The sequence below is a fragment of the Apus apus genome, chromosome 5 (assembly GCF_020740795.1).
Source record: "Apus apus isolate bApuApu2 chromosome 5, bApuApu2.pri.cur, whole genome shotgun sequence".
NCBI classification, from domain to species: domain Eukaryota; kingdom Metazoa; phylum Chordata; class Aves; order Apodiformes; family Apodidae; genus Apus; species Apus apus.
The window spans coordinates 59,988,016-60,015,313 of NC_067286.1; the positions used below are offsets into that span (position 1 = coordinate 59,988,016).

Consider the following 27,298-nt stretch of genomic DNA (forward strand, 5'->3'; position numbering starts at 1 on the left):
GGCTCGTGCTGATTGGTACCAGTTCTAGCTGGGGCAAACGTCCTTAAGTAAACACAACTTCACCAGTATTTGTTTCCACGTGTGTAAGCGCTCACACAGCTCTGGAATTGAGCCAGCAGCACAATAATGAGGGTTTATTCCCTTTTTTGCCTCTATTCAGGACTCCCTTAGACCTTGCAAAGTGTCTTGAGCTGTGCTCATGTGTGCTCAGCCTGGACAGCTATTAGAGAGCGCCGTGATTTACAACCGAAGAGCACATCCCTGCTCCAGAGCCCTTCCAGGGCAGCTGTCACAGAACCATAGCATTTTTAGGTTGGAAGGGACCTTAAAGACCATCTAGTTCCAATCCCCCTGCATGGGCAGAGACACCTCCCACTAGACCAGGTTGCTCCATGCCCCATCCAACCTGCCTTTGAACACCTGGAGAGGGAGGATCCATGATTTCTCTGGGAAACCTCTGCCAGTGTCTCACCACCCTCACAGGAAAGAATTTCTTCCTAAAATCTCATCTCAATCTCCCCTCTTCCAGTTTAAAACCCTTTGTCCTATTACTCAATGCCCTTGCAAAAAGTCCCTCCCCAGCTTTCCCATAGGCCTTTCAACTACTGCAAGGTGCTCCAAGATCTCCCCAAAGCCTTCTCCAGGCTGAACAGCCCCAACTCTCTCAGCCTGTCTCCACAGCAGAGCTGCTCCAGCCCTCTGATCATCTCTGTGGCCTCCTCTGGACTTGCTCCAGCACCTCCATGTCCTTCCTGTGTTGGGGGCCCCAGAACTGGACACTTCACCTCTCTAGCTACTACCCCATAACAAAAGGTTCTGTCTGTCCTGGCTGATCCTCACCTTGCTGCACAAGGCCCTTCCCAAAGGAGTTTCCACAAGCAGCTTTTCACCCCACTTTGCACTGCCAGGCCAGCAGGCACCCACGTCTCACATTCCCTTCAAGCTGGGTGCTTCAAGACATCCCCTGCAGAACAGAGCGGGGGGATCACACACAACTAGAGAGATGAAGGAGAACACATGCAAGTGCACAAATGTGCTACCACCACCACACCAGGAAAGGTTTTTAAAAACTACACACTCCTGCCTCACTCTGCTTTGTCATTGTGGAGAACACTCATACCTTTTTCTAAAATTTGGAAATAGAAGGGTTTTTTTTTTCTCTTTATGCTCCTCTCCCTCTCTCCATGTATCATGTGTCACAGAAACTAAAAGGTAGCAGTATTTCTAACTGTTTTGCAGGTGAAAGGTACCACACGTTCTGCAGCCACCCTTTCTGCACAACAGCCAGCGTGGGATAAATAACAGAGCTCTAGCAGAGGTGTGAATCACTTCCATCCATCCTCACCACATGCTCTGGTATTCACCATTCCAAAGTTCACTCATTAGGATAGTTAGCTAATAGCCAGGCTAGTTAGGGCAACACTCAGGGATTAAAACCAATAATGCAGCGATTTACAGGGATCAGCTGTAAAATTAACACTGTAATTCAGGTATTTTCTCAGTCACGTTTTTTAAAATGATGCACACAAACCCAACTGCCTGTGGGTGAACAGAGCATTACAGTGCAGGGCAAGATGCAGCTGTCAGGGGGAGGAGGAGAGAGCAAAAGTTTACAAAAATGTGCCAACATTCTGCACCTTCACAGATAATGTTACATGACAAATGAGAAACAACTTCCATAAATTTTCTAATAAATATTCCTCCTAAATTTTAGTTTCTGAAAAAAACACTACAGTTCAATCATAGGGATGTGAGGTCTCCTGTTCTCCCAAGAAGTTTTGGTTCAGTCAGATGGAAAATCAATTCCCAATGTACAGCTGTCATTGCTATCTCAAGGAACACTTTTATAAGGTAAATATTTGGCTTTTTACACCACTGCCAGAGATACCCTGAGTGGCCAAAGCCCTGTAGTATAACAAAACCTGTGAAGCACAGCCAGCCACAGGCAGGAAGGCAGCTACACATACCTGATTATCAGGAGTTAAACAAGCTGGGAGAACCACAACAACAAAGGCAAGATGGGGAGCCTCAACCATGAATACTCACACAATGCTGAGACAGGCTGGTAATTCCTTGATCAAAGGAGGCCAGAGACCTCTCAAGCTAGAGGCATCCCCTGTGTGCACACAAACACTTTGACCTGCTCAATCAAAACTGCAGGGCAAAGTGTGCCCTGAGAAAAATGTGCTCTTTAATGGCTGCTGCTGCTGCTGCCCAAAAAGGTGGTCCCACTCCTACTACCCCCCTCATTGTCCCCTAAGTGAGCTCAGTTCAATTCTTAGGCAGATTAACCTGTCTCATCCCTTGGTTAGTGTGGCTTTCTGCGAATTAAATGCATTGACCAGGAGCCACTGCTACAGAAGCAGCTGTGAACTTCTAGCCCAGACTGGACATGCTGGTTGTGGTACTGACAAACTATCCGATGGCTCACCTGGCATCGTGAAACCTCTGATAGAAACTTTGTTATAACAATAACTGCAGCCTTTGCCAAGGACCCTTCTCTTTGGGATCCTACCAAAACTTTGGAGTTGGTTCCCAGGCCCCACCACACGTGTCCATTCCTACATTACACCCATGGGTAGAAGAATATTCCTGCACCACCTGGGTGCCTTCAGGCCAGCTATCAAAAATGAAAAGTGCCTTACGGATCCTGGGAGAGCTGAGTGATCTGCTGGCATGAGAAATCCCAACTTGCCAGCTCAGGAATAGTGCAGGTGATTTCAACTCTGCTTTTTGCTGTTCTTCCCTATCAGACAGGTGAGGATCAAACACATTCAATTAGGCTTAAGTTAATGTTGGCACATCAATCAGCATTTCCCAAATCCATAATTAAATGACGTAATTAAAAGGTTGATAGCACAGACCCACTGCTACGAGGTTATAAATGCCAGACTCGGGGGCATATTCCCTATCTCAATGGATAAAATATAAGTCAAGATATCAACAGAACTGTCTCAGCAGGACCTTGTGGCAATAGGCAACCACTTTGCTAACTGTGCACCTTTTGGACAGAAACATTTATTTAAATGCAATTTAGTAGCTGCTTTCATATTACATAGAGGTATTACTTCACTATGATTCACTTGTGTCTTCTTGTACTTCTCAGATGTAAAAGTGCTAAGCTGAAATTACAGAAATATTGCAAACAGAAATAATTAAGAACTTTGCCCCTCTCTAAATCCTGTCATTTGAGGCTGAGGTCTCACCTCTTAATTTTACACAAGCCATTCTGTGGATTCTTAGCTTCCTTCCTAGCCAGGACATAAAGTCCCTGAAGAGATTAGGCTATTTTAAGGAAATCAGATCCCATCTGATAGAAAAAAGTTTTAAAAACCTTACCATGGTATCAGTCATTGCTTTCATTCTACTAGTATGAGAAACTGTAGTGGCCACTCAATACCATTTTTAACAGATTGAAAATGGCATTTACATTTAGGAAAAAAAAAAGGATACATAGAAGTTTAGTGATCTAAAGTAAAATTGGGGTTCCACAAATGTAAAATCTCCTTTGTCTTCAGCAGAGGCACAATTTCACCTTTAAGCCCAAACCTTCTCTGACACAAACCAGTACTTAAAATAGCATATTTTACAGTATATTTCAAATAGTGTATTTCAAATATGAAACACTCGTAAAAATAGGAGTAAGAGAGAAAACAAGTATTTCACTGGGAGGAACACTGAGGTACACTGACTAATATTAAAAAGTTTATTAACTTCAAAGTAGAAATACTTCCTAATGCTACTAAAAGCCATTATGATAGATGAGCAAAGCATTTTAATGTAAAGATTGCTTCAGTTATGATTCAAGTAACACTGAGGTAATAAAACCTGTATTTAAAAAAACAACATATTATCATGATGTGCCCATTAAACTGGGCGAAGGCAGTTGCTTTCTGGATCCATGTTAGGATTAATTAGGATAAACATCTGGCATCAGGAAGTTCTTAATATGAACTGGCTGAAATTTTGGGAATTATTCAACCCTCATGGCTCAGGATAATGTGTGCGTTATCCTAGATGTACCCATCAAGATATGCACATCATGACTGATGTAATCTGCCCATCTCATTGTCTTTAAAAGAGAAGTTCTGCTTTTCTTCATAATGTGCACTAGCCATTTTTGCATTGCAGAAAACTTCAAGAGACCTTATTACCTGTCATGATTACACCATTGAAAAACAATGTTTTAGAACAGCAAAGACTAATTGTACAATAACTGAAGAGAGTGACTCAAGATTAAAGAAGAAACATCACAAACACAGGGAAAAAGAGCATAATTTCTTCCATAGATGGTTTTGGTGAGTGTTTTCTTTAGGATGTCCAGCATTTATTCCTGTAGTTTTGACAAGTCTCTGGTTCTTGCTCTCCTTCTGCAGCTCAGTTCAGACAGTGACAATAGGCTGTTATTGATCAATCCAACTGAAAATTATTAGAACTAAACTGAGAAGGCCAACACAAATGCCAAAAATAACCAGTACACAGGCCTGTGAAGAAAGAAAAGCAAAAATTAATGTTTTACTAAAGGAAGCGTTTTAAATTTCTAAGGCTTATAACTAATGATGAAAAAAACCTATAAGAACAGATTTAGGTAGTGTCTGTTAAAATAATTTTTAATGCTTCCAATTACTCAGTCTTCAAATACAAGGTTGCCCAGAGAGGTTGTGGAAGCCCCTCCCTGGAGGTGTTCAAGGCCAGGTTGGATGAGGCTTGTGCAGCCTGGTCTGGTGGGAGGTGTCCCTGCTCATGGCAGGGGGGGTTGGAACCTGATGATCTTTAAGGTCCCTTCCAACCTTAACCGTTCTATGATTCTGTAAGAAACTGAATTTGTATTTTATTCAAAATATAATTAAAATTACAATGGATTCTTTACATTTTGAATAGCCAGATAATAATAAAACTACAGGTCAAGAGACAGCAGCTTGCTGATTTAGAACAAGGTACCAGATCTGTTGGAACCAGTCAAGACTTTAAACGGTCAGAGAACAGAACTAGTAGATTTTCTTTCAGATTTCCTGTTTTGTCAGTACAAGAGTAGCTCTACAAATCCTAAGAACAGCAGGACTATTTTTCAGCATTTTAGCCGCTGTCATGATGCTGCTCAGCTGAGCAGTGGTTAAAATGAAGTTCCAGCACAAAAAGAAGGCTGCTGCACAAATTCCAATGAGAACTGAACCTACTACACCACAAGAGAAAGCATAGAGAAGGGGAAAAACAAAACAAAACAGGAACAGGGGAAAAAAGCAGAAGATATTTTTAAGAAGGCTGACAGAAAACAAGCATAAACACTGTTCACTTAAAAGCAGTTTGGCTTTGTTCCAGCTGCCCAAACAACATCAGAGTAATGTGTGAAACTGAGAAGTTGGATTAAAAGTCAACATATAAAAACTATAGGGAAAAGCATATATTCAGATCAACAGTCTGGCATATGGACCAACTGCTAGTTAAAAATCTCTTGTGAGGGACTTTCAGAAAGACTAGAGCTATCATGAAGGATGAAAGAAAATGCTCACAGATTTTGTGAACTGCAACAAAAAGAACTCTGCCACTTGGATTCCGTGCTCTGCAGTGTATTAAGAGGCATCTAAAATGAGCCTCTTTAAACATAACTAGCACCAAAAAAAAAAAAAAAGGCATACCCCAAGTTTCTGTGGTGATAAAAAGTCCTCTCTGCTAAGTTTAAGATAAAATAGTCCAGGATATACAAAAAGCAAACATGTTGATGTGGTCGAACCTTTAAAAAACAGAAAATAAGATTTTACTCAGAGCAAGACTGAAGCATATTAGCTTATCATAATAATGAAATTTTTTAAATCTGAAAAAACCCAAAAACCAACCACAACAACAACTTACCAACTACTCCAAATACATTCTTAATGTCTGGCACGTACATTGCAAACAAAACAATAATTGTGTTGAGTGCTAAAGTGACAAGGATATGGCAAATCCACGACACAGGAAGATGAGAGAAAAATACCATCAATACAGCTTTCCTTGCCTACATAACACGAAGAGAAACATTACATGGGTAAATACACACACATACATCTATTTTAATCTTATCTTAATTTCATTAACTTAAGAATTGTATCATTTCAGATGTGAAAGAACATTTTAAAAATCAAAACAAACAATTTAACAGTTAAATGTCCTGTCTTTCTGTAGCATAGAGTTTACTGTTAAAGCAGTATTTATCACATGGTCATTAGCCTTTAGGAATTACTCCTTTTTTGCAGGAACCAAAAGATGATCTGGGGGATAATGCTTTGTCACTTTGAGCATTCATAGCAAATATAGCAAATATCAGCATGTTGCCAACTGATTTTATATATATAATCTGTATGTTATTCCTATATACATAGTTTTTCATGCACAGCTCTTTTGGTACTAACTGAATAAATTTTCAATTCTAGTATGGTATTGATAAAGTAGGTTTTTTTGTGAAATAGGTCAATGTGTGTTTTTAATTTACAATTAAATTGACTTTTCAAGTGTAAGGGTGCTTGTGTGGGGGTGCGTGCATATAGAAAGGAAAAATCAAGTCAGCAAAACTCAATTTAAGAGGGGGAAAATCAAACTAAATAAACTTCAGAAGTTCTGAATTCTCCAAATTAAAAACAATGCTGTAGGCTAGTTTTAATCTGAAATCTGTCTCAAGAGCACAAATTAGCTTAGTGGTTAGTTGTTGTTTTGGAGCTCTCATGGAACACATGCAAATATGTGCTCTTTGATCAATCACTTGACAAGTGAATAAGATACACAGGATTAGATGTGACTCCAACATTGCAGTCTGCAAAGCATTAGAGATGCCATTGCTTGTGCCAGCTTCAAAAGGTTCAGGAGTACTCACTGGGAAATGGATGAGAGGGACTGTCAGAAGCACAGCAAACAGGACGGCTACTTTAACAGTCATGATGACAGTATCATGTGGCAGGTACCTGCTGTAACCCTGTAGCAATTCAGAGTCCACTTTGTCTGAAAGCAAGAAAAATTAAATGCTTGGTTAATCCTTTAAGAACTAAACTAATTAGCAATGCAGATTAAGCTTACATTCTAACTGATCAACTTGCTTGTGACTAATGCAGAGTGGATGGGGCTGCAGCCACACATCACCTTGGCATTACTGATACAGCAGGACACACAACCCCAAGAAAACTGAAAAATCTTGAGGCAAGTCTCTCTAGAGCCTCTGCCCCAGCCAAAGGCACCTCAAGAGAAGATACAAATATGAGAGAGAAGGTATTAAAAAGAAAGATGGTGTGACATGAAGCCAAGGATACAGTAAAACTTGTTGTGTGGGTCTGAATCAGTCAATGCTAGATTCTTTTGGTTGGAAAAGAAGCCAGAAGCAAATTAATTTTACTAAATTGGCTGAAATGCATTTCTTTTTTTTTTTTTTCCCCTCAGAAACATTATGGAATAAGCAAGGTAAAATTTCATTATTTCAAGGAAAAGCTGCAATTCTAATTTAAAGGAAGAAAGAAAAGTCCAAAACTATGCTAGAGTATGTGCTTTTACTGGCTAGAGTTAGCAATATATTGCTGGATGATGTGGGAAGGATGAATAGCATCAGTTACACTTCTAAAACATATTTCTTATTTTTAAAAAAGAAGAACAAAACTATGGACAATTGAGACTGATTTGTCCTTATGAGAAGAAAAGTGTAACAGAAAGACACATGTCAGTTTGGATTCTTGCAGCACCCAGAGAGTCACAAAGGACTGTGCTGGCAAGGCACATGAGCTGGGCAAACACATGACAAATGATGTCCAAGCACATGACAAATGATGTCCAAGCACATGACAAATGTCCCAATGTCCCAAGGACAGCTCTGTGCTCCCCAGCAGTAAGAACCCCCTGTGCTGTCCACCACATGCAGATTTAGCTTTGCAAAACCAGCTCCACTGTGGAATTACTACAGTATCCTACACCACGGATACATCATCACAGACATTATTTCTGCACTATTCAATGCAGAAGTGGGCAAAAAGGGATGAATCAGTGATGAATCCTTCACCTTTGACTTTTGCCCTTTTAAGGCAAGAAAATCTCAACAGCCTAAGTCAGAGCCCTGAAAGTGGTCTGTTACCCCCTTTTTTTTTTTTTTCCAGCATACCTTGACTCTATGCTTTTTTGGACTTCAGAATGGACCAAAATTTCCAACTAAGTCCAGTCACCATATGAAGTTTCAGTTTCACAGAGAACAACAGAATAAACTATTTGAACCACAGAAAGAAGAAGCATGTCTCATTTCAAAGAGGGAACTCTTTTTTTTTTTTTAATTCAATTTAAAAGAAAATGTTTTACATTTTCTCGGACTGGTGTTTTAGGAACAGATTCTCTTTTTTTAAATAAATAACTTAATTAAACAAGACAACCAAAAAGTGAAAAAATGGAGAAAAAGCTTACAAGGGGGGGGGAAAGTAAATCTCTTACAGACATCCATTTGTGGTTCCAGCGTTTTAAGCACTTGAGTCTAAGAGCTAGTCAAGAAAATCAGACTTGCAGAAATCCAGAAATATTCCCAGTGAAACACACTAACACAGCATGGTTAAGACAGGGCCTTGTCCCAAAGAAGTCATGGTAGTGAAGGTAACAGGAACTGGGATGGTTTCTAGGAGTGCTACCATTTTTCTTTTTCATTCCTTTCTTGTTGAGATCTCGTCTGGAGACATGGTTATCCTCACACTGCCTGCTGAATCTCTCAGACTCTCAGAGTAGCACTCAAAATTGTACTTGTCCAACAATCCACACAGAAAGTCAGAAAGCAGTATTAGTAGTCTACACACTATCAGGGGTTTCAAGACTCCCCATATAATTTCAAAGGATTCTGAGTGTCAGGGGAACGTTTTCAGTCAGTTATGGTCAGACATACACTTACATCGAGGGAAAAAAGATGCAAAATTCCCTGAAAATCTAGAACTATGAGTGTCTGACAAAGCACCTCCAATACTGGCTATCAGCAGCTATCTCAATCCCACAATCAAGAAATATGAAACACCCTGAAAGGAGAATAAATCCCAATCAGAATACATTTGTCTTCCTGCCTTACAGTCCCTTATAAGAATTTGTGTTCATTCCCATCAACACAGGTTAGCATGTGAACGTCTCATAAAAAAGGTGAGTTTTCAGAAGTCATCGGAAGAACCCTCAGAGATGTGATGCACTTCTATGGTGGTATTTGTATGTAACTACTCCAGAAAGCATCACCAAGTCAAGGTGATTCAATCTGACCATGCGTGCCATGTAAGCAGAACACACTGTCACACAAATTTCCAGCAGGACGCAAGAGAGCCAAGTGACATTTCTTAAGAAAAGGCATCACATTGTGATGTTACATGACAGGATAATAAAAACATTGTATGAAACAGACACTCACCTACTTCTGCCAAGGTTATGTTGGACCTTTAAAGAAAGGCCATGATGTAGACAAACATTCTGAAATCTTTCTGTGTCACTTGGGAAATGCAAGAATGCCAGACAGACGAAGTCATCTATGTTTAAACTCAACTAAAAAACGGTAGCCAGAAGTATTCAAAAGTCCAAATGTGGAGTTATTGAATTGGTACTGAAGCACATTGCCACATCAACTCTACAGTAAATGAAAAAATGTCTGTAGAATTTGGTAGGGCAAGAGTCATACCTCACCCACTTTTCTGTTTGGTAAATGAAAAGGTGTATTTACTTCATCAACCACCATGTCAACAAGGTCTTTAAGAAACGTGCATTTTTTGGTCCAGTTTGTGTATCAAACAGACACCATCTTTGGCTCAGGAACAGCATGCAACACAAATTATGGAAGACCAGAAGCATGTACTAGCTAGAAAGCCCAGCACAAAGCTTACTCTCTTGATTTTTTCAATTCTTCCTTAGTCTTTTGTCTTTGCCCCCCACTGAAGTCAGGACACAAAAATAGATGGGCATTTTCCAACAATCCACACAGAGACAGTCAGAAAGCAGTATTAGTAGTTTACACACTGTTACGGGTCTCAAGACCCCCCATATAATTTTTCAAATTCAGACCTTCTAATTTTCTTGCTCCTTGTCAATTTTTTTCTGGAGTCTAGTTTGTCTTTACATTACACATAAACAAGGGCATCACAAAGAAGCCACTCTGTGCAATCCTTTAAAATAAAGCTTTCCTAAATTGGATGATGCATGTGAAAGCTGTTCTCCACTTCCAGCAAATTTCTAGTCAAACAGCTAGTGTTGGTTCCAATTAATTGGTAAAAATACAAAAAAAACCCAAACAAACAAACTCAAAGAAGCCACAAATACTCTGCACCCAAGCTGTATGAGACAGGCAAAACATGCTGCAAACCTTCCTGCCTACCTGCCATTAGGGCTAGCTTGCTGTGGGGCATGTTCCCCTCATAAAAGGCAACTGCCTCAGTGCTACTCAGAGACTGCAAATGTGCTGAGACGTCACAGGGTTAGTAAGTGATGAAAGTTGCTAGAAGACAGAACCTTAGAACAGACCTTTTAAATTGTTGGACAAGCAGGCTATTATCAGATCTCAATGTTTAGCACAGATAATCATAAATCCATTCCCAGCTTTTAAGTGAAAATATTATACAGTCCAACACGTAGTGGCAATCTAACCGCATAGCATTAGAGAACAGCAACAGACCAAGGGCTACAGCTGAGAGACCAATATCCCCTCCATAGCATTCTAAAACCCTGGGAAGTTTGGCTACATGAAACCCTGAGCAGTCAAGGAGACTGTAACACTGCAGAGTTAGGCATATTCTTAAGTCCTCACAGAAAGAAGACTTCTGAGGATTCAAGTTCATCCATGTACAAACAAACCCAAAGTACTCCAGACAAATGAACAAATTCTTAGCCTTCATTTTAAAGTACATTTGAATAATATACTTACCATAAAATGTCAGGTACCCAAACAGAGCAGACATAAAGTAAATTAGGAAGCTCAGACCAATTCCTGTGACAGTTACATTCTGCATTCTACTTTTGGAGGGACTAGAACAAACAAACAAAAAACAAACCAGAAAATTATTGTTGCTTAATCTGTATTGCAGACTATTAAACACAATACAATCTACATAGCAGCTTGCCTTTCATAACAAAGCATCATCTTAATTTATGGCCACAGAGTATTTGCTGAGGTCTGTGTTGTCAGTAATATTTAGGGCTTTTAAAAGTATTTTTAATCTGGTAATTAAACGGTACTTTTCATGCAGACAACTAGCACTGTCCCCATCTTGTAGGAAATTTAGACATACCAGAGTATCTTTTAAATAAAAATTTTTATTTATACAGGATTATATTCAGAGCCAGGAACAGAATCTGGGTCAAAAAACCCACTGAATCAGATGTGGCCAAATGCAGATTCAGTTACAGCAGTAAAAATTAAACACTAATAAGTACCTTAACAAATGACCTTTTTTCTCCAGATTGTCCAAGGCCAGGACAATGTACTGACATTGTTGATGAATCATATTTGCTACTTTTCTCTCCTGTAAGAGAGGAAAAGCCAGTACAGACTAAAACTGTACACTTCCCAAAACCATGAAAACTACTTAGCTTGCACTGTTTGATGGCACTGACTTGAAAATAAATATTATTCAATATTAATTTAGGGAAAATATGACATATTTTATTATTGTCTGTGTTTTCATACATTACCTTTGGAGCTCACAGTAGATGGGTAAGACTGAGGTATGGCAGAGAAATGAGAAGGCCATAGTTGGTATTGCATAAGCACTCTAAAACAGAAGAACAACATCTTGTAGATTGTTTGTTATTGTAGATGGTTGGAGAAAAACTGGATTAATTCAGAATTTCGTTCAAGCCTTGGAAGTGAGCAGAAATCATTCCACACTAATGCTTTGAGATAAATCTCCATAACACAGAATGGTGTCTTGGAATCATGCCACCAAAAAAAATGGACCTTTTTAGCTAGTGACTCTTCAAAGTGGTGGTCAAGGGTCACTACTTCATGATCAGGAGAGGTCTATAAGCCAACAAACTGAAAGATTCTTTTTTAGCTATGTTGAGGTGAAGTACTTACCTAAAAAGAGTAGGATTTGCCCCAAACCAGAGTATCATTCATGAAATTTTCTAGAAAAGTTTTCTAAATTCTAATATCCATAGCTACAAGTCACTGATTCCTTCATCCTGACTTAATTATTTTCTTATTACTCCTTCACAAAGATGTGGATACAGCATCCAGAAAATATAACATGCTTTGGCATCTGAAGTTTTAAGATAGTTATATAATTAAAGTTGCAACCACACAATTAGTGATACATTATTCCAAACACTTGGAAGAGATGAATCATCCAGTGTATCTTACTTCAACTGCCAAGTGGAATAAGCTGCACTACAACAAACACTTTTGTGCTGACATGATCAGGACCATACTGGTGAAAAATATACCACTTTCTATTGATCAAGTTAAAATCAAAAAAGAGGCAGAGATGGGTCCCAGGACTCTTCAAAGCACAAAAGGCCAGACAAAAGGCCAGAAACTCACAGTAGATGTTTTGGGTCAAAGCAAAATTTCTTCTTTGATCTACAGATAACATTTGTCTTGTGTTTGCATTGCCCAAGCTTTTTTTTTTTTTTTCCCCCCTTTCTTTTTCTTGGCAGGGTGGGGGTGGATTTTGTTTTTTCAGACAACTGCAGCCAACCCATGTCCCTCCTAAATTCCATAACATTAGAGGCCTAGCCCAGATTTATTCTTCCCTTTTTCTCTTCCTCTTCACCCCACAAACAATGTAGTTCTACATGATACTTCCTTTCCAGCAAGCCTTGATGGGTGGTGACATTATTTAAATACCACATTAATTAACAAACACCAGAGCTGGCATCCAATGAAACATACACAATTGCATCAGGCCTGAAGAATTAGCTTCTGGTAAGAAAAAACTAAGGTTAGGTCCAGGCAATGTCAGGAACCCTGTTCTACCTCACAAGAAACTGAAAGTGTGAATCCAGTCAAGTAGCACTGACTGCCACCTGAGGGCATTTTACAGTTGGCTTGATCTGACTGCATAGTGAGGCTGACCACTGCTGCATCTGTTAGACTTTATACTTTGGTCCTATTTGCAAAATGTTTTCATAAATGCTAACTTGGACAGCCAGTCTTCACATAAAGAACGAGTGAGACTGAGTAACACTTGGCAGCAGGTACAGGAAATATTTCAGCAGCCTATAACTAGTTTTACAGAAGAATAGCTTACTCTGGATAGAGTCTAAACCCCAAATCTTTAAAAACCACCACCCCCCTTTAAGTTTCTGCATTGTTAATAGAGATTACCTCTTTTGAAAGATGAAAGAGCTTTGCTTTACAGTCCCCAGTAGAATTTGAAACCTGTAAGACACACATGCAAAAAAATGGCATAATGAAAGAATAAGCCCAAACCACAGACATGAAACTTTTTCATAGTTTCTGTGATGATTAAGAAAAGAAAGAATTTAAATTGCAAGTAATTCTGAAAGTGTTAATGTAAAAAAAGCATTACAATTACTAATAAAATTAGAAGAACTTCAAAACAGCACACACTTTACCTGTAAAGTCTCTATGGCACTATTTAGAGGTAGAGGACACGGGATTGACCATTTTTTTATCATAACCTGCAAAGACAAGCACATTTCATGTACGAATGATACCCTGAAAATCAGTTTCAATTGAGATAAACGTTGCTCAAAAATCAGACTGGGTATACAAAGCAGAGAGCTACATCCATAGGAAATTAACAGGCTTGCCTGGTTGATAGGCCACAAGGAGACGTGACAGAAAAGCTTGTCAGTGCCATTCCATACAGCTGCTGACTCTGCACAGCTGGCAGCCTTATGGTGTGCCTGTCTGGAGGTGGTGCACTGAAATGAGCTCTGACATTAACTGAAATACAACCAGCACTCCCCCTTCACTCTCTCTCTCTGCTCCACACTAACTGCCTCCCATACAGAAGAGCTGCTGTGTTAGCTATCCCAGGCTCTTTCCCTAAGTAGACAAGCCCTTAACAGAGATAGAGCAGAGCCTAGGGCTAATCTTAAAAGGCAGAAACATATGGTTTGGACTAGAAAGCAAAGGAAAAACAATAAATGCAATTATTGTCCCAGAATGTCATTGGGGCTTTAGCTACACCCTGCTGGTTTAGGAACTGCCAAGTAACAGGGCTGAAAATCAAAGGGAAATTAAAATAAGAAATGTTACCTCCTTTTTCAGGAGCCCAGTTTAAAATGATAGTTGCATTGCTCTCCTCACCCTAATTAATTTCCTATTGTAGTTGCCTGGCTTTAGAGGTTATAATTCTTTTGAAGTCTAGAGCAAATCATTAAAAACTTCATTAAAGACTCAGATTCATGAGAAGAATAACATGGAAAAGAGCACTTCTCCTGGCTCAGAAAACTACTTTTTGCTTGCAGCCAAGTGGTGTTTCCCAGAGGAGAACGATTAGAAACTCCCTCTTGTCACCAGTGCCAGGAAAAGCAAAAAAAAAAAGCTACCTCTGGACAAAACATGAGGAAAGGAAAATGTGGGTACCTGCCATGCTGAGTCCACTGTGGCAACAACATGTCTTAAACAGCATGACTAAAAACAACTCCTAAGAAGTCAAGGTATGGAACTGGGCAGCAGCTTGCTCAACAGCTGCCTGCAAATGGTGTGAAAAAGGATTATCAGTGGAAATCCTCCAGCCATGCTTCTGACACTAAACTGGCACTGCTTTATACCAGGAGATCTGCTCTTACCAGCTAAGCTGCCTCCTCGGTGCAACGTCAACTGCAACCTCATCGAACGAAGGGTGTAAGAAGGGACAAGAACGTGCTGGTAGGACATCAAGAAGTTCAACCAAAGAGTGAGCAAGGCAGAAGGAGGAAAGGACCAAACACTGAAACGTGACTTGGGCCTGTATCCTACATACGCAGGACTCTGTCACATGGGTCACCCCTGCTTCATCTCTTTCTTGTGGACTAAGCAGCAAGAAGCTACAAGCTGAGACACATCTCCCCAGGAAGCCCAAGCTCATTGGCTAGCTGAAGACACTGATGAGGCTAAGCAAGAAGGCAAATATTTTTTCAGGGAGATAGATCTCTGTGTATTTAAAGGCACCCATACAGGGGAAATGAAAGAGAGGCTTTGAAGGCTCCAAAGCAGAAGGCTTTGTGGGAGCTCTGGCTAAGGTTGGAATAGGCTTCCTGAGCAATGGAAAGGGGCATGAAGATACAGGGCAAGCTTTGGAGAAAGCAAAGTGTGCCTGGCAGTGATGGGGGCAGGGTTTCCTGCATGCTGAAGAGCAAAGATACATCTAAACATTGCAGAGAGAGGACAAGCCAAGCCAAACCTAAGAAGTTGAAGAACATTTTTCTAAAAATGAAATTAATAATTAATGCAGATTAAGAACAGATTGAAATGGAAATAAAAAGAGACCTTATAAAACACACTAGGTACATTTAAAATCTGTAACTGTATTTGCCCACCTGCTTATCAAATCTGTTTGGGTTTCCAGTTGTAGTCTATTCCATATTTCTAATGAGGTCCCCCCCAAAGAAAGAGATTTTTAAATCGGCAGCACAGCCCTGTTAGCTGAGCAATCATGCAGACAGCACAATCTTCCTCTGGAACTTTAAGCCTATTTCACATAAACGTTGTCTTTTGAGTATAACAAACATTTGGGTTTAAGTGGGAAAAAAAAACTAAAAAGAGGTCCTAGTGGAAATAGGGTATTATAAACCCACACCAAAAACATTGCTAAAAATAAAGTTAGAGGCTCAAAATGTTCTTATGTCCTCAGCGATGTTGCTTTTTCGAATCCTGTGGAGGGAAAACAGGAATCCCTTTATTTCAGCAGTACTGACAGCACTCAGCCAAGAGGGGCTCCATGTGCATAACATCATGCATTACATATGGCAGGTGCCCAGTCAGCATCTCATTTTGTTCTGGGAACATGAACATGAGTTATAGAAAAATACCATCAGGAATCATTAACACCTTTGCGGAACAAGCTACCAACAGGGCTGCCTCAAAAAAATATAAATTAAAAAAAATAAAAAAAAAAATAGAAAAGAAAAATCTGTCTTTGCTCTTCACCAATATCCAATACAGCAAGAGGGAAGGCAATACAAAAGAAGTTTAATGATCACGTTTAATTTCTTTTCACTTACGACTCAAGTCAGGAAAGTATCCAACAATCAGAACCAAAAGTACTCTGGACCTCACAGAATCTTGCTCTGAATTAACAGATAGAGGTATTTGTTCTTCTCCCAGATCAGCTCAACTCAGTGTTTCCACTTTTTTCCAAGTGAGGCCTATATCCAGTACATTAACTTTAAAGGCAAAGGTAGTGAAGCACAGAGAGGAACTAAGTGATATGAATTGCCAAAGCCCCACAGCAGAGCACAGAGAACAAAGAGTATCACGGAACCGTCAGCCGGAAGGGACCTCTAGACATCATCCAGTCCAACTCCCCTGCTAAAGTAGGATTGCCTAAAGTGCATTACACAGGACTGACTCCAGATGGGTCTTGAATATCTCCAAGGAAGGGGACTCCAAAACCTCCTTGGGCAGCCTGTCCCAGGGCTCTGTCACTCTCACCATAAAGAAGCTTTCCCTCATATTTCAATGGCACTTTCCAGGTTCTAGCTTGTGCCTGTTGCCCCTCATCCTGTCACTGGGAACTACTGAACAGAGTCTGGCTCCATCCTCCCTGCACCCACCCTTTAGATACTTACAGGCATTAATAAGGTCTCCCCTCAGCCTTCTCTTCTCCAGGCTATAGAGTCCCAGCTCTCTCAGCCTTTCCTCATAAGGGAGATGCTCCAATCCCCCAAAGCATCTCTGTTGCCCTCCACTGGACTGTCTTCAGCAGTTCCCTGTCTCTTGACCTGGGGGGCAGCAGTCTCTAGACCTTTTTTGGTCAGTGCACTCCCTAGCCCACCATGACCAAGACACAAGCTCTCTATTGTACCTCTTTTCTGCAGGCTGTATTTAAACTGTGGCTTGCTGGCCAAAAGCTGAACAGATGGTATGCACTTGAAAAGGCACAGAATTATTGTATATGCAAAAAATAATTGTATTACTTCCATATGACTAACAGAGTTTTCCTCTGGAACAAATTAAAACATATCTGCCATACAAAAATTAACATTGTGCAAACTAATGCACCATTTCAACAGCACATATCACCCATTTCAAAGCAATTAGATATGAAAAGTAAACCACAGTTAAATGCCTCTGAATTTCAATGCCTAAAGAAATCAGAGAAAATATTGTGTGAAGTGCATTAGTTTTCTTTTAAGATCCATAATGGCTTTTTAAAATGTTGTCCTCAATTAGCTTTACTGTGGCTGTCTCTTTGTCACTAAACAAGTGCATACAAATTTAACCATTTCATAAGAAATCCAGCAGTCTATGTATTCCTTCATTTGTACTTCTTACCTATTTTTTTGGTAGAGATACAAAACGAAACCCTAGCTTAAATCATCCCAGCTCAACATGTCTGCAGGCAAGTCTTGCTTACACGCTTGCCTTTTCTGAGCCCAAAATTGTTTTCAAATGCATCCATCCATACACCAGCTCTCTTCAGACCTGCATACACACTCCCCTTGAAATTCAGGAGATGAAATTGTTTCGAAACTCTTCCAATGACCTTCAGTCAAAGGCCCATTTCAGCATTATGGTTAGTGCTTGCTTTTTTTCTCTTTCTTTTTTGTTAAGATAAATTTTAGGAGAGAGGTCAAAAGTTAAGGCAATTTATAAATATTACAAATGAATTTCCATTAGCTCTCCAGAGCCTGTGGCTGCTCCTCAATGCTCAGCTTAGGAAGAATACTTCCCAAGGTCCTACAAACACAGCAATTCTCCAGGGATACCCTAGGGAGATGTTTTGACAGCTTTTAAGTTTCGTTTTATCACATGGTTTAGTTCCTAATGGATTGCCTGGGTCTCCTGGCTGGCATGTTTGTTCAACTTGCCTTCAACTCTGTTTATCCCTTTGTAAAACAGGTATTAAATGCAAGTCAGTGCAAGCCAGAATGACAGGGGAGAGGGGGAACATTCTTCCAGGCTCCCAAGTAAGATTCTTGTTTCTTTACCTATATGACAGAGTGCGAGTTGCTTGGCTGTACTACACATGACACATATGCATTAACACACTTTTCCCCTGCAAGAACAAAAATTGTGCAACTTAAAGGCACATTTTCCCTCTTAGATCTGCCTAGCAGGTCTCAGTTTTGGTATTTGGAAACATCTACCTCACAGGGGCCTGGAGAGGGTGAAAGTCAGGGTCAAAAACCCCCATATGGCTCAGACAAAAGAAGTCTTCCTTTCAGCAGGAAAGAATAATAAGGTCATTGACGTATTAATGAATCTTGTAAACTGCCTTAATGAAGTTCTAGTTTTCTTTGCCTTTTTTTGAACTCCTGTCACTCCATTATGCATGTAAATTTAATTTATTTAGAGTATATTAAATTTTCTTCTGCACTAGTTGCAGTAAGTAATGGTTAGAAGCTAAGAAAACAGAATTCCATTCCATTACTAAGTAGGGAAACAAAAGTATATGTGCCAGCTCCCTTCACTGCACTGTCAGCAAAACAAAAATATTGTTACATTTACCAGTCCAAAATATAATTATTTTAAATCTTTTCACATGCTTGGAAGTTCATAAACATTTCCATGCCTCAGCAAAACAAAAGTAATCTGTCCAAGCAAGTACATACTGAACTTAAAGAAAACTCTAAATTTCACATAAAAAGTTAAGGGGGGAGGAGAAGACAATTCCTTTCAAAACAGGCTTATGAAAACATTCAAACAATAAGAAAAAAAAAATATATGCTGTGCACAGATTTTTAACTTACCACCAGAGCAAAGTACACCATAAAGAAAAATGATAAACTACTTGTGTAGCCAAGAAAGCCTGTAAAATAACAGTAAAAATAAAAGAGAATTTATAAGGAAAGTGATCCTAATGTACAGCTAAAGCTTTACATTTTGGGCATGTTTTCTATTACAGTGCTTGGTATCTGGGGCTTAGGACTCAGAATAACAACATTCCAACTGCCTGTCACAGATCATTTATGTAGTTTTGTAGGGCAGAATTAGAACTGGCTTACCACTAATGGCACGCTGTAAGTAAATGCAGCTCTTTAATGTTCTGCTGTAAAGATTTTATTTTAGTATTGCAGACAAAATACTACTGCAACCCAAGTAATAGGTTAACTAGGCAGGGCTGGAAGGCAGAACACACTGCAACAACTTAAGTAATCCCCACCATCACCAGTCCCCTGCCAGTTAAAATAAATAAATAACCCATTAAGGTTTTAAAGTCTTCAATCGTAATTGCTACTAAAGTAGAATAATATTCGCTTCCCTCCTTTAATTACTCACCAATTTTAGGAAGAAGAGCCAGAGGAAAAACAATGCAGACTGAAGTAATCAGTAGCAGCAGTTTCCCATCAAGGTACCAAGACCTGTTGGAAAAATCTATTTATGACTGATACAAAGCTCAAGAGTCTTAAAATATATGTACTACTTCAAAACCATTACCTTAGACAAAGTAACTGCTAGGACAAGAAAAATAAATTTCCAGCCTCATGTTATTTGCATTAATTTATATTTCTAGTTTCTATATTATGATATAAAATAAAGCGTTCTCAGATATTGAGGATGCAGAGAAACATCCCATAACAAACCAGCACTGCAGGCAAAGCTCCGTAGGCAAGTACCTCCATGGAGCAGGGGCCTGATGTGTGCAAAGCAGCACAATATGCAAACCCTTGCCTTTATTCAAAGCAATGATCAGAGGGCAAGGTATTTCATTCTCTACAGATTTCCAACAGAAGTACCTGTATGGTGCACTACACGCATCCTGAATTGGATTACACGGAGTTGTATGTTTACACAACGGGATGAAACAGCAACATTCATTCCCACTTCGAGCTGAACTTCCCTTCCAGTCTTTTACTCCTACGTGACCTTAGTTCCCTACCACTTCCAAGAAGTGTGAAAGGGAAAGCTAAGATACCTGTTTGGAAATTCAGTTATCTTTTCTAACCATGCCAGCTTTCTCTTCTTTTTTTTTTTTCCTCTCTTCTGCCCAACTTCCCTTACATTTATCATTACAGAGTTCAAATAACAGAAGAAAACAACAAGTAAATCAGCTTTCAGTTAATCTGAAATTAAGTTTGCTGTCCATATGTGATATAAGAAAGAAGAGCAAGAGAGGACTTACTTATCTTGTAACTTTGCACAATGTGATCACTCATTCTTTGAGCACATTCACACAAAAAATTAAAAGACAGAAGGGATGAAAATTATGCTAATGAAATCAGGTATAATGTTTATACATAAAACTATAGGTATAAAAAAAACATTGTAGAGGGAGCAGATTATGTGATAATGCATTCAAAATCTCTCAAAATATTGAAATCTCATCTCCAAACTGACAAAAGTACAGATGTAGAAGTTGTTAAGAAACAAACATCTTGAGGGTGGCTCTCCCTAACTTGGTAATAACCATATCCTGTACTGATAAACATCTTGCACATCAGCCCCTGACTTTACTACCTATAAACACCTTGGCCTTTGACCTTCAAGTTTATTTAGTCCAGGATATGGTTAGCACCTAATAAACAGGCAGCACCTCAAGTTATCATAAGGAAAGGAGCATAACACCTGTGTTAAAGAAAAATTACTATATGCACATATTAACTACTGTCCTACATTGTGGACAACCACTTGTGACACTTGTTTGAAAATGTGTAATATAAATGAACAGAGAAATTTGAGGGCTTCTTCCCTGTATCAAAAATCAAAGTAACCCTCAAGTGACAATATCTATATTAAAAATTAATCAAAATACATCAGTAGCCTAGGTCTGTTACTGCTACAGTGAAAAAGCAACTTGGACAAGATCAGCTCCCCGCTGCAGTATTCTTCATGTAGCATTGAGCATTCACATATTTTTATATTTTTCCTTTCTTTCCTGGTATGCTGGATGTTCATCCTACAGTGAACAGTGTTACCAGCAAGCAAAAGTATAATAAATGCTGCATTATATGTAAGGTCAGCTAAAATGCCTCTGATGTGTACATGTGGGACCTCTTTATTAAGTCTCCTGGTTCTAAGCATGTGGCAAATCCACAGTTGCCATCATAGCTCACTAGCTCAGCAGGACAGAGGAAAAATTATTTTTGTTACTTTATGGTAAATGAAAAAACATTTATGGAGGAGGGGGAAAAAGGTGATGTGCAGAAGAAAAAAAAAAATTGTTAACAGCTTAATTTTGGAGTATCAATTATTTTATTTTAAAAGATGGACCATTTACTGCTTATCAAAAAATGTGTCTGTCTTTTCCTCAAAGTACTGTTGTAGAAATGCACTGATTTTCCAAAGGCAGAATAAATGTTTTGATACTGCCTTTAAAATCAGTTTGATCTGCAAATGTAATCCCATATGACACAAGTGTTCCAAATGTGAACTGTGGAATATAAATCCCTGACTCTACTGAAAACTCTTTGGCATGCAGATGTTCCTCCTCCCTCCCCCACGTTTTAACTAAAAGCAGACATTTATAAATTGCAGTAATTTCATTCCTGAATGCAACAGGACAACAAATTCACATGTTCTATATTAGGATCTTACTCTCAGTCCATATCAATTATATAACACACAAGCAAGACAACTTAATTGCAACAATCATATCATCCTGACAGGGTCATTAAATGTTAACAGAGGGCTCACAAATTACAACTTTTTAAACACAATCCTTATTTGAAATTATGTTTGTGTCATCAAAACTATGTGGAATTCTTATTATACAGGCAGACTGAAACAACTCACAATTAACAAGTGCTCATAACGTATGTTTTTGGTTTTTAATAAAGACATGAACATATTGCACACTGGCTCAGAGCCTTTCAAACACACACACACACCTGTTAACCTTTATCTATAAAAGTAATTCAAGGGGTAAAACATTCTTTAAATGGCTTTCCCAAAAGTATGCTTTGCAATGCTATATGCATATAAAATATTTTTCACAGATAGTTTAACTGACACTTTTGATACAGTTGAAGATAAATTGAGCTCCCACGTGCAAGTGTATCAGGTGCTTTAATGATTTAACAAAAAAAAAAAAGCTCAAACAGTTGTGCAGCCACATCTGGAAACAAGTGGTCTAGTTAAAATAGTTCAATCAAACTAGTCGATATTTATGGCCTTTGCATAAATAAGTTGCTGCTTAGGGTTCATATCTGATTAACTAGTTCTGTTGAACAATTTCCCACAATTTAAAACGTGTTAAGTAAAAAAACCCACTCTTAGCATCTGCAAAGAAATCACAGAGTCACAGAATCTTAGGGGTTGGAAGGGACCTTGAAAGATCATCTATCCCAACTCTCATGACAGAGCAGGATCACCTAGAGCACATCACACAAATACATAGAAAGGATTATGATCTGCCATGGCAATTAAGATTGCAAAATATATGAAATATAGATGTGGGCATACAGAGAAGGCCAGCTTTCTGCATGCACCTGGAATACTGCTTGATCATTGCATTTGAAACACTTGCTTGGAAAAAGAACAGAGGAGTCATATTGTGTCAAATAAACCTCATTCAGTGGAAGAACTCACAGTAACAGAGACAGAAACAGTATGAGACATGGACTGACAGCTTACCACTTGAGCTGTGTTTACTATTCCTGTGGACAACTTCAGCTCTTTCAAAACGCAAAATTCAACTTCATTCCCACCTCAAACTGTAATTTCAACTAAAAAGGATGGGTGGTGGCAGTGCTAACAGTGCACCGAGAACTACCATGGCTCAGGTGAGTTGTAGTTATCACTTCAGCTTCTGTAATCTGTCTGCATGTTCTGCACTAGGACCCTGATAAGCACTGAAAGCTGCTGAGAGTGTTATCAAATAGGCAGTTCCATAAAAAAGTTGTTTACACTGCCTTTTTTAGACAGAACAATCCTTTTAGCAGTATGCATGCATGCAGAACTTCCAGATTCTTCTACCTGTTTCAAGTCTGCACAAGCTCTTTGTTTAAAAGCATTATCTCTGTTGGGAAAAGTCACTTTGCAGTGGTGATGTAAAATTAAAAGCAGCAGTAAGTGATGTCATATGCTAAATTTGGGGACAACCTGGAAGGCACATGCAGCAGATAAAGTGGCAGGCTCAACACCACTGTGTATGAAGAGCAAAGTTAAAAGTATGATCTTAAAGGAGAAGGTGATAGCACTCAGATGAAAAGCTGATGACTACCACAACTGGAAGAGATACATCAGCAGACTAAATATGACATACATAAATAAAACATAATAGTTTTAAAACAACAGAAAAAAGCCCCTTACTGAAAACATTATTGCAAGGGCCAGGAGGGCACAAAGACACAAAGCAAGATGACCACCACACTTCATTCCTCAAAATGTTTGTTATAAAATGGAAAAGTTATAAGTGACAAAATATGAAATGAACTAAAGTACCTTTTAAAAAACTGATTTCAAACTTAAAATTCACCCACAACATTCAGGAATAATACAACATCAGACAGCCTTGAGACAATTCCACCACCACTTCAATACAGAAAAATTTTGAGCTCAAAACATTTCAAAACCAGCCGTTTGGAAAAACAGTTGTAACACAATCTAAGATACAGTGTTATGCACAGCAGCACTGGAACAACTGGAACAAGATCTTTCAGTGCTGAAGCTGCGATGTTTGTCTTAGCACATGCACAGATTTCTTGCAGCAGTTCTGGTAGAAATCAGAGGGGGACAGTCCTTACATACAGCTTTATAGCTCAATTGCAAATAATAATTTCTTTACAGGGAGCCAAGTTAGGGAATTATAAACCAAGTCTGGAAACCTGGCATTCTTCCCAAGACAAGTCCAATTACTGGAGCAAGACAACAAAATATTTAAATTTAAATGTCTGCCAGTTTTTGTACTGTGGTTCTGAAATATGTGAGTGATAACATGACAGCAGTTTAAATCTTTCTCCTCCTCTCCCTCCTCCTTCCCCTGTTAAGTTTTTACAGAAGGGAGATTTCTGTAGATGGAGTTTTGCCACTGACTTTAAGGTCCTCTGATGGGAAATTGCTGTGAGGAAAGAACGGATCACACTCTGTGCGTCTGCGCTGCAGAAGGTTTGCACATGCCAAATACATTTCATATCCCAAGAACTCCTGTAAATAACTAATTTTTTTAGCATTTGAGATCAGAGGGAAGTGTCAGTACTCATCTCCTTCAGCACTCCTGAACCACTTTCTTCTTCCAGACAAGGACAGACCGTATGAGGCATTTTTCCTTACCCACTCTCGTCTCCACTTAAGAACCCTGCAACAGCACCAGGAAGCTCAGACTTGACAATTAAAAGATAAGATGACATAGCTGCAAACAAAAGCAGAACAGATTCAGTAGAAGAATACCAATAACTCTGATTGTAACAATGAGCATGACTTAACCAGAGTGGTTACAATTGGAACATATCAGCTATATATTAGACACCATGGCACCAGAATCAGAATTTATTTTCTCTTGTACTTCCTTTAAAAATAGTTGCCAATCCCTGAGTGTTGCCCTGATGTTAGCTAATGCCTCCAGAGTGACTGTTAGGATGTGAGTCTTGAAACCAGGAATACACAATCCAAAGGACAAAAAGGCAAAGCAATACAAAATATAGATCTGACCTTTTACCTGGGAATACAGACCTACAGGCTAGAGACAGACTACAAGGCTGCAGCACTTCTTCCCCTTTACTCTTTATAAGACCTTGTTAATGACAAGAATAAATAAGATTTGTTTCTATTAATACAATAGGCTTTTAAAAAGACTCAGTCTTTACTGCTGTTCAATTGCTGTCGTACTTAATACATGCATGACAGAAATTTAAAGATAAGAATAGGACTTGAAAGGTTCTTTACATACTGCATGGTTTGGCGTTTGGAGGTAAGAGGATTACCAGTGACAGATTTCCACTTCTCATGCTAAACCCACTACCAAGGAAATCCCAACAACAGAAAGAACAGAACTATCCAGGAACTGCAAATCGGAAGATAAATTGTTAGTTTCTCTTCTAGGAGTGTTGACTTGAAATTAAGTGCTTATAATTCAACTCAGAAAAAAGCACTGACACATGCACATAAATCCAAAAGCTACTTCATTGTATCACTTCTTTACTATATGAAATTATCAAAGGCGTAAGTAAGAGTTCTAATTACAACTTCTAACCGGATACCTTCACATACTGTTCATATAACTTTTTTCTTTTACATAAGCAGCAAGTATTTATATGCACCAAAAACCAGCAGAAAATTGCTCAGAAAAATCAGGCTTTACAAACAGCTTCAACTAGTTTCACTCAGGCTTTGTTATTAATTTGCACCCTTTGCCAGCAAGTAATTCTAGCAACGTGCCAACAAAAGTTTAGTTACATTTAAATCTTGACAAAAAATTCATCTGTTGTATTTAAGTTTTACTGGCTCTAGATTTATTAGTTCTTTAGAATTTTGCTGTGGTTGATTTATTAATACTTTAAAATTAAAGCACAGTTTTTTAAAAGGTAAACCAGCAAACCTCTGCAAGCTGATTTCTTAATAAGTTAGTTGTGTTGTTTTTTTTTACAAGGAATATTTTGAACCTTAAAAAACGTGTGGACTCCAACACTACCGTACCACGGCAGTTAATGTTAAACTCTGAAGAAAGGGAATGTGGTCTCTATAAAGAAAGAGAACTGTATTAATACCAAGTGACATCTACCTACCGCAAGGTTAAATTAAAACCATTTGCTAAATCACTAAATAAAGAAACATTCACTTCATAATTAAAAGCCCGGGTTCTCCCAAGATTTAAGTATATTTCCTGTTGACATGTAGCTGTTGATTGTGCCTGGTGAGGTATTTATCTGCTGTCCTGATTTTACTCTCCTTTTTGCATAAAACAGAATGTAATGAGAGATGACACAGATCCTTACAGCATGCGTATTTCTAAATCACCAAAATCTGTAAAGAAATAAAATTTCTCACACTAAGCTACAGGCAGATCTGTATTTCACCCTAAGCAAAGACAGATTTTTCAAAAATTAAATTGGGGGGGGGGCAGGAAGGAAAATTCTTCTAAATTATAATTCAGTTTCATTTATCTATTAGCTTGTCTTTTCTTGCTTTATACGATCCTTTCTACACAAGCAAGTCAGAATTTTCATGTATTTAGATCCTTCAGAAAGACTTCAAAATTAGCTCTTTTGCAGCCTCAGCTACAGAAAGCTTCAAATTAATTTCCAGATCAGATTTCCTCCTAATCCGCAATCTGTCACTCTTCCCTCGCATTCCTGTTAGCCTCTGGCTAATCATTTGATCACTTATCCTTTGTTGTGCGCTTACTCTTTGTTTTTAAAAGAGGGGTCCGATTTCACTGAATTCCACTCCTAAGTAGGGAACCAATCACGCACCAAGAAACTTGCACATGTAAACGTTTGTGTGCATCTTTCTTCCTTTCTCTGGGCATATGGGAAACAATCTCACACAGTAGAATTTGTTGTTGTTGTTGTTGCCAGTTTATATTCTCTTGTTGGTTCTAGAAGATGAAGAAAATAAGTAATAACTTGGTTTATAACCTGATGCTTAGATAAGATGATGAATCTCGTACATAAATCTGAGCAAGACGGCCACATTAAATAGTTTAAAAAGTCAAATTCTGCTTTTTCTTCACCTAGAAACACAGCTGTAATTCTCCTCACAAGCAGCAGCTCCTTGTAGCTTTACTCAGCATGAAAGAAGAGACACTAACCACTGTGTCTCTATCTCTCTGAAACGCACTACAAAGGCAGCAAAGAACACCGTTTTTTAAAGCTGAAACCAAAACAGCGAAGCCTTTTGAAAAAGGGACACAGCGAGATGAAAAAGTGACCTCAAGTAGGAGCAAAGTGCATGAGGCACCACAGACAAGAAGTCATGAATCCTTTGCTCCAAATAAGAAATTTCACTTAACTTCCCTGACACCCGCCCCAACCCAGGCCTTGTCAAGTTATATAGGAAAAATGAAACGTCAGTTATCCTTGGCAGACTTAATGTGCAACGGAAGGAAGAGATTACACAGTCACAAGGCTGAACTGTGACACAAGTGAACACAACGAAAAGCACACCTCGTGCTTTGGTTTACCCCACTTCCCAAGTACTGACTTCCTCTGTCATTTTGAAAATAATTTCCAGGTTTCAATGGCTAATTTTAAAGGCACTTTTTATAACATACAAAAATTAAAATAAACACATATTCACCTTTTAAAGTGTTCAAAAAAGAATATTAGCAGATGTCAGAAGCAACATTCCCTT

General features: G+C 38.8%; 1 protein-coding gene across 3 annotated transcripts in view; it reads right to left on the reverse strand.

Moving 5' to 3' along the window:
- Nucleotides 1-3,692: 3,692 nt before the first annotated feature.
- The window catches only part of SLC38A6 (solute carrier family 38 member 6), a 40,563-nt gene continuing 16,957 nt past the window's right edge, over nucleotides 3,693-27,298 (reverse strand). For all 3 annotated transcript variants that reach the window (XM_051622290.1, XM_051622289.1, XM_051622291.1), the window contains exons 6-16: nucleotides 24,281-24,359; nucleotides 19,349-19,431; nucleotides 18,820-18,878; nucleotides 13,531-13,596; nucleotides 13,280-13,333; nucleotides 11,644-11,723; nucleotides 10,877-10,977; nucleotides 6,848-6,972; nucleotides 5,851-5,995; nucleotides 5,637-5,731; nucleotides 3,693-4,484 (exon numbers count right to left, since the gene is read on the reverse strand). In XM_051622290.1, coding sequence (XP_051478250.1) covers nucleotides 4,404-4,484; nucleotides 5,637-5,731; nucleotides 5,851-5,995; nucleotides 6,848-6,972; nucleotides 10,877-10,977; nucleotides 11,644-11,723; nucleotides 13,280-13,333; nucleotides 13,531-13,596; nucleotides 18,820-18,878; nucleotides 19,349-19,431; nucleotides 24,281-24,359 — 968 coding nt within the window. In that variant the 3' untranslated portion in view covers nucleotides 3,693-4,403. The remainder of the gene's footprint in view (nucleotides 4,485-5,636; nucleotides 5,732-5,850; nucleotides 5,996-6,847; nucleotides 6,973-10,876; nucleotides 10,978-11,643; nucleotides 11,724-13,279; nucleotides 13,334-13,530; nucleotides 13,597-18,819; nucleotides 18,879-19,348; nucleotides 19,432-24,280; nucleotides 24,360-27,298) is intronic.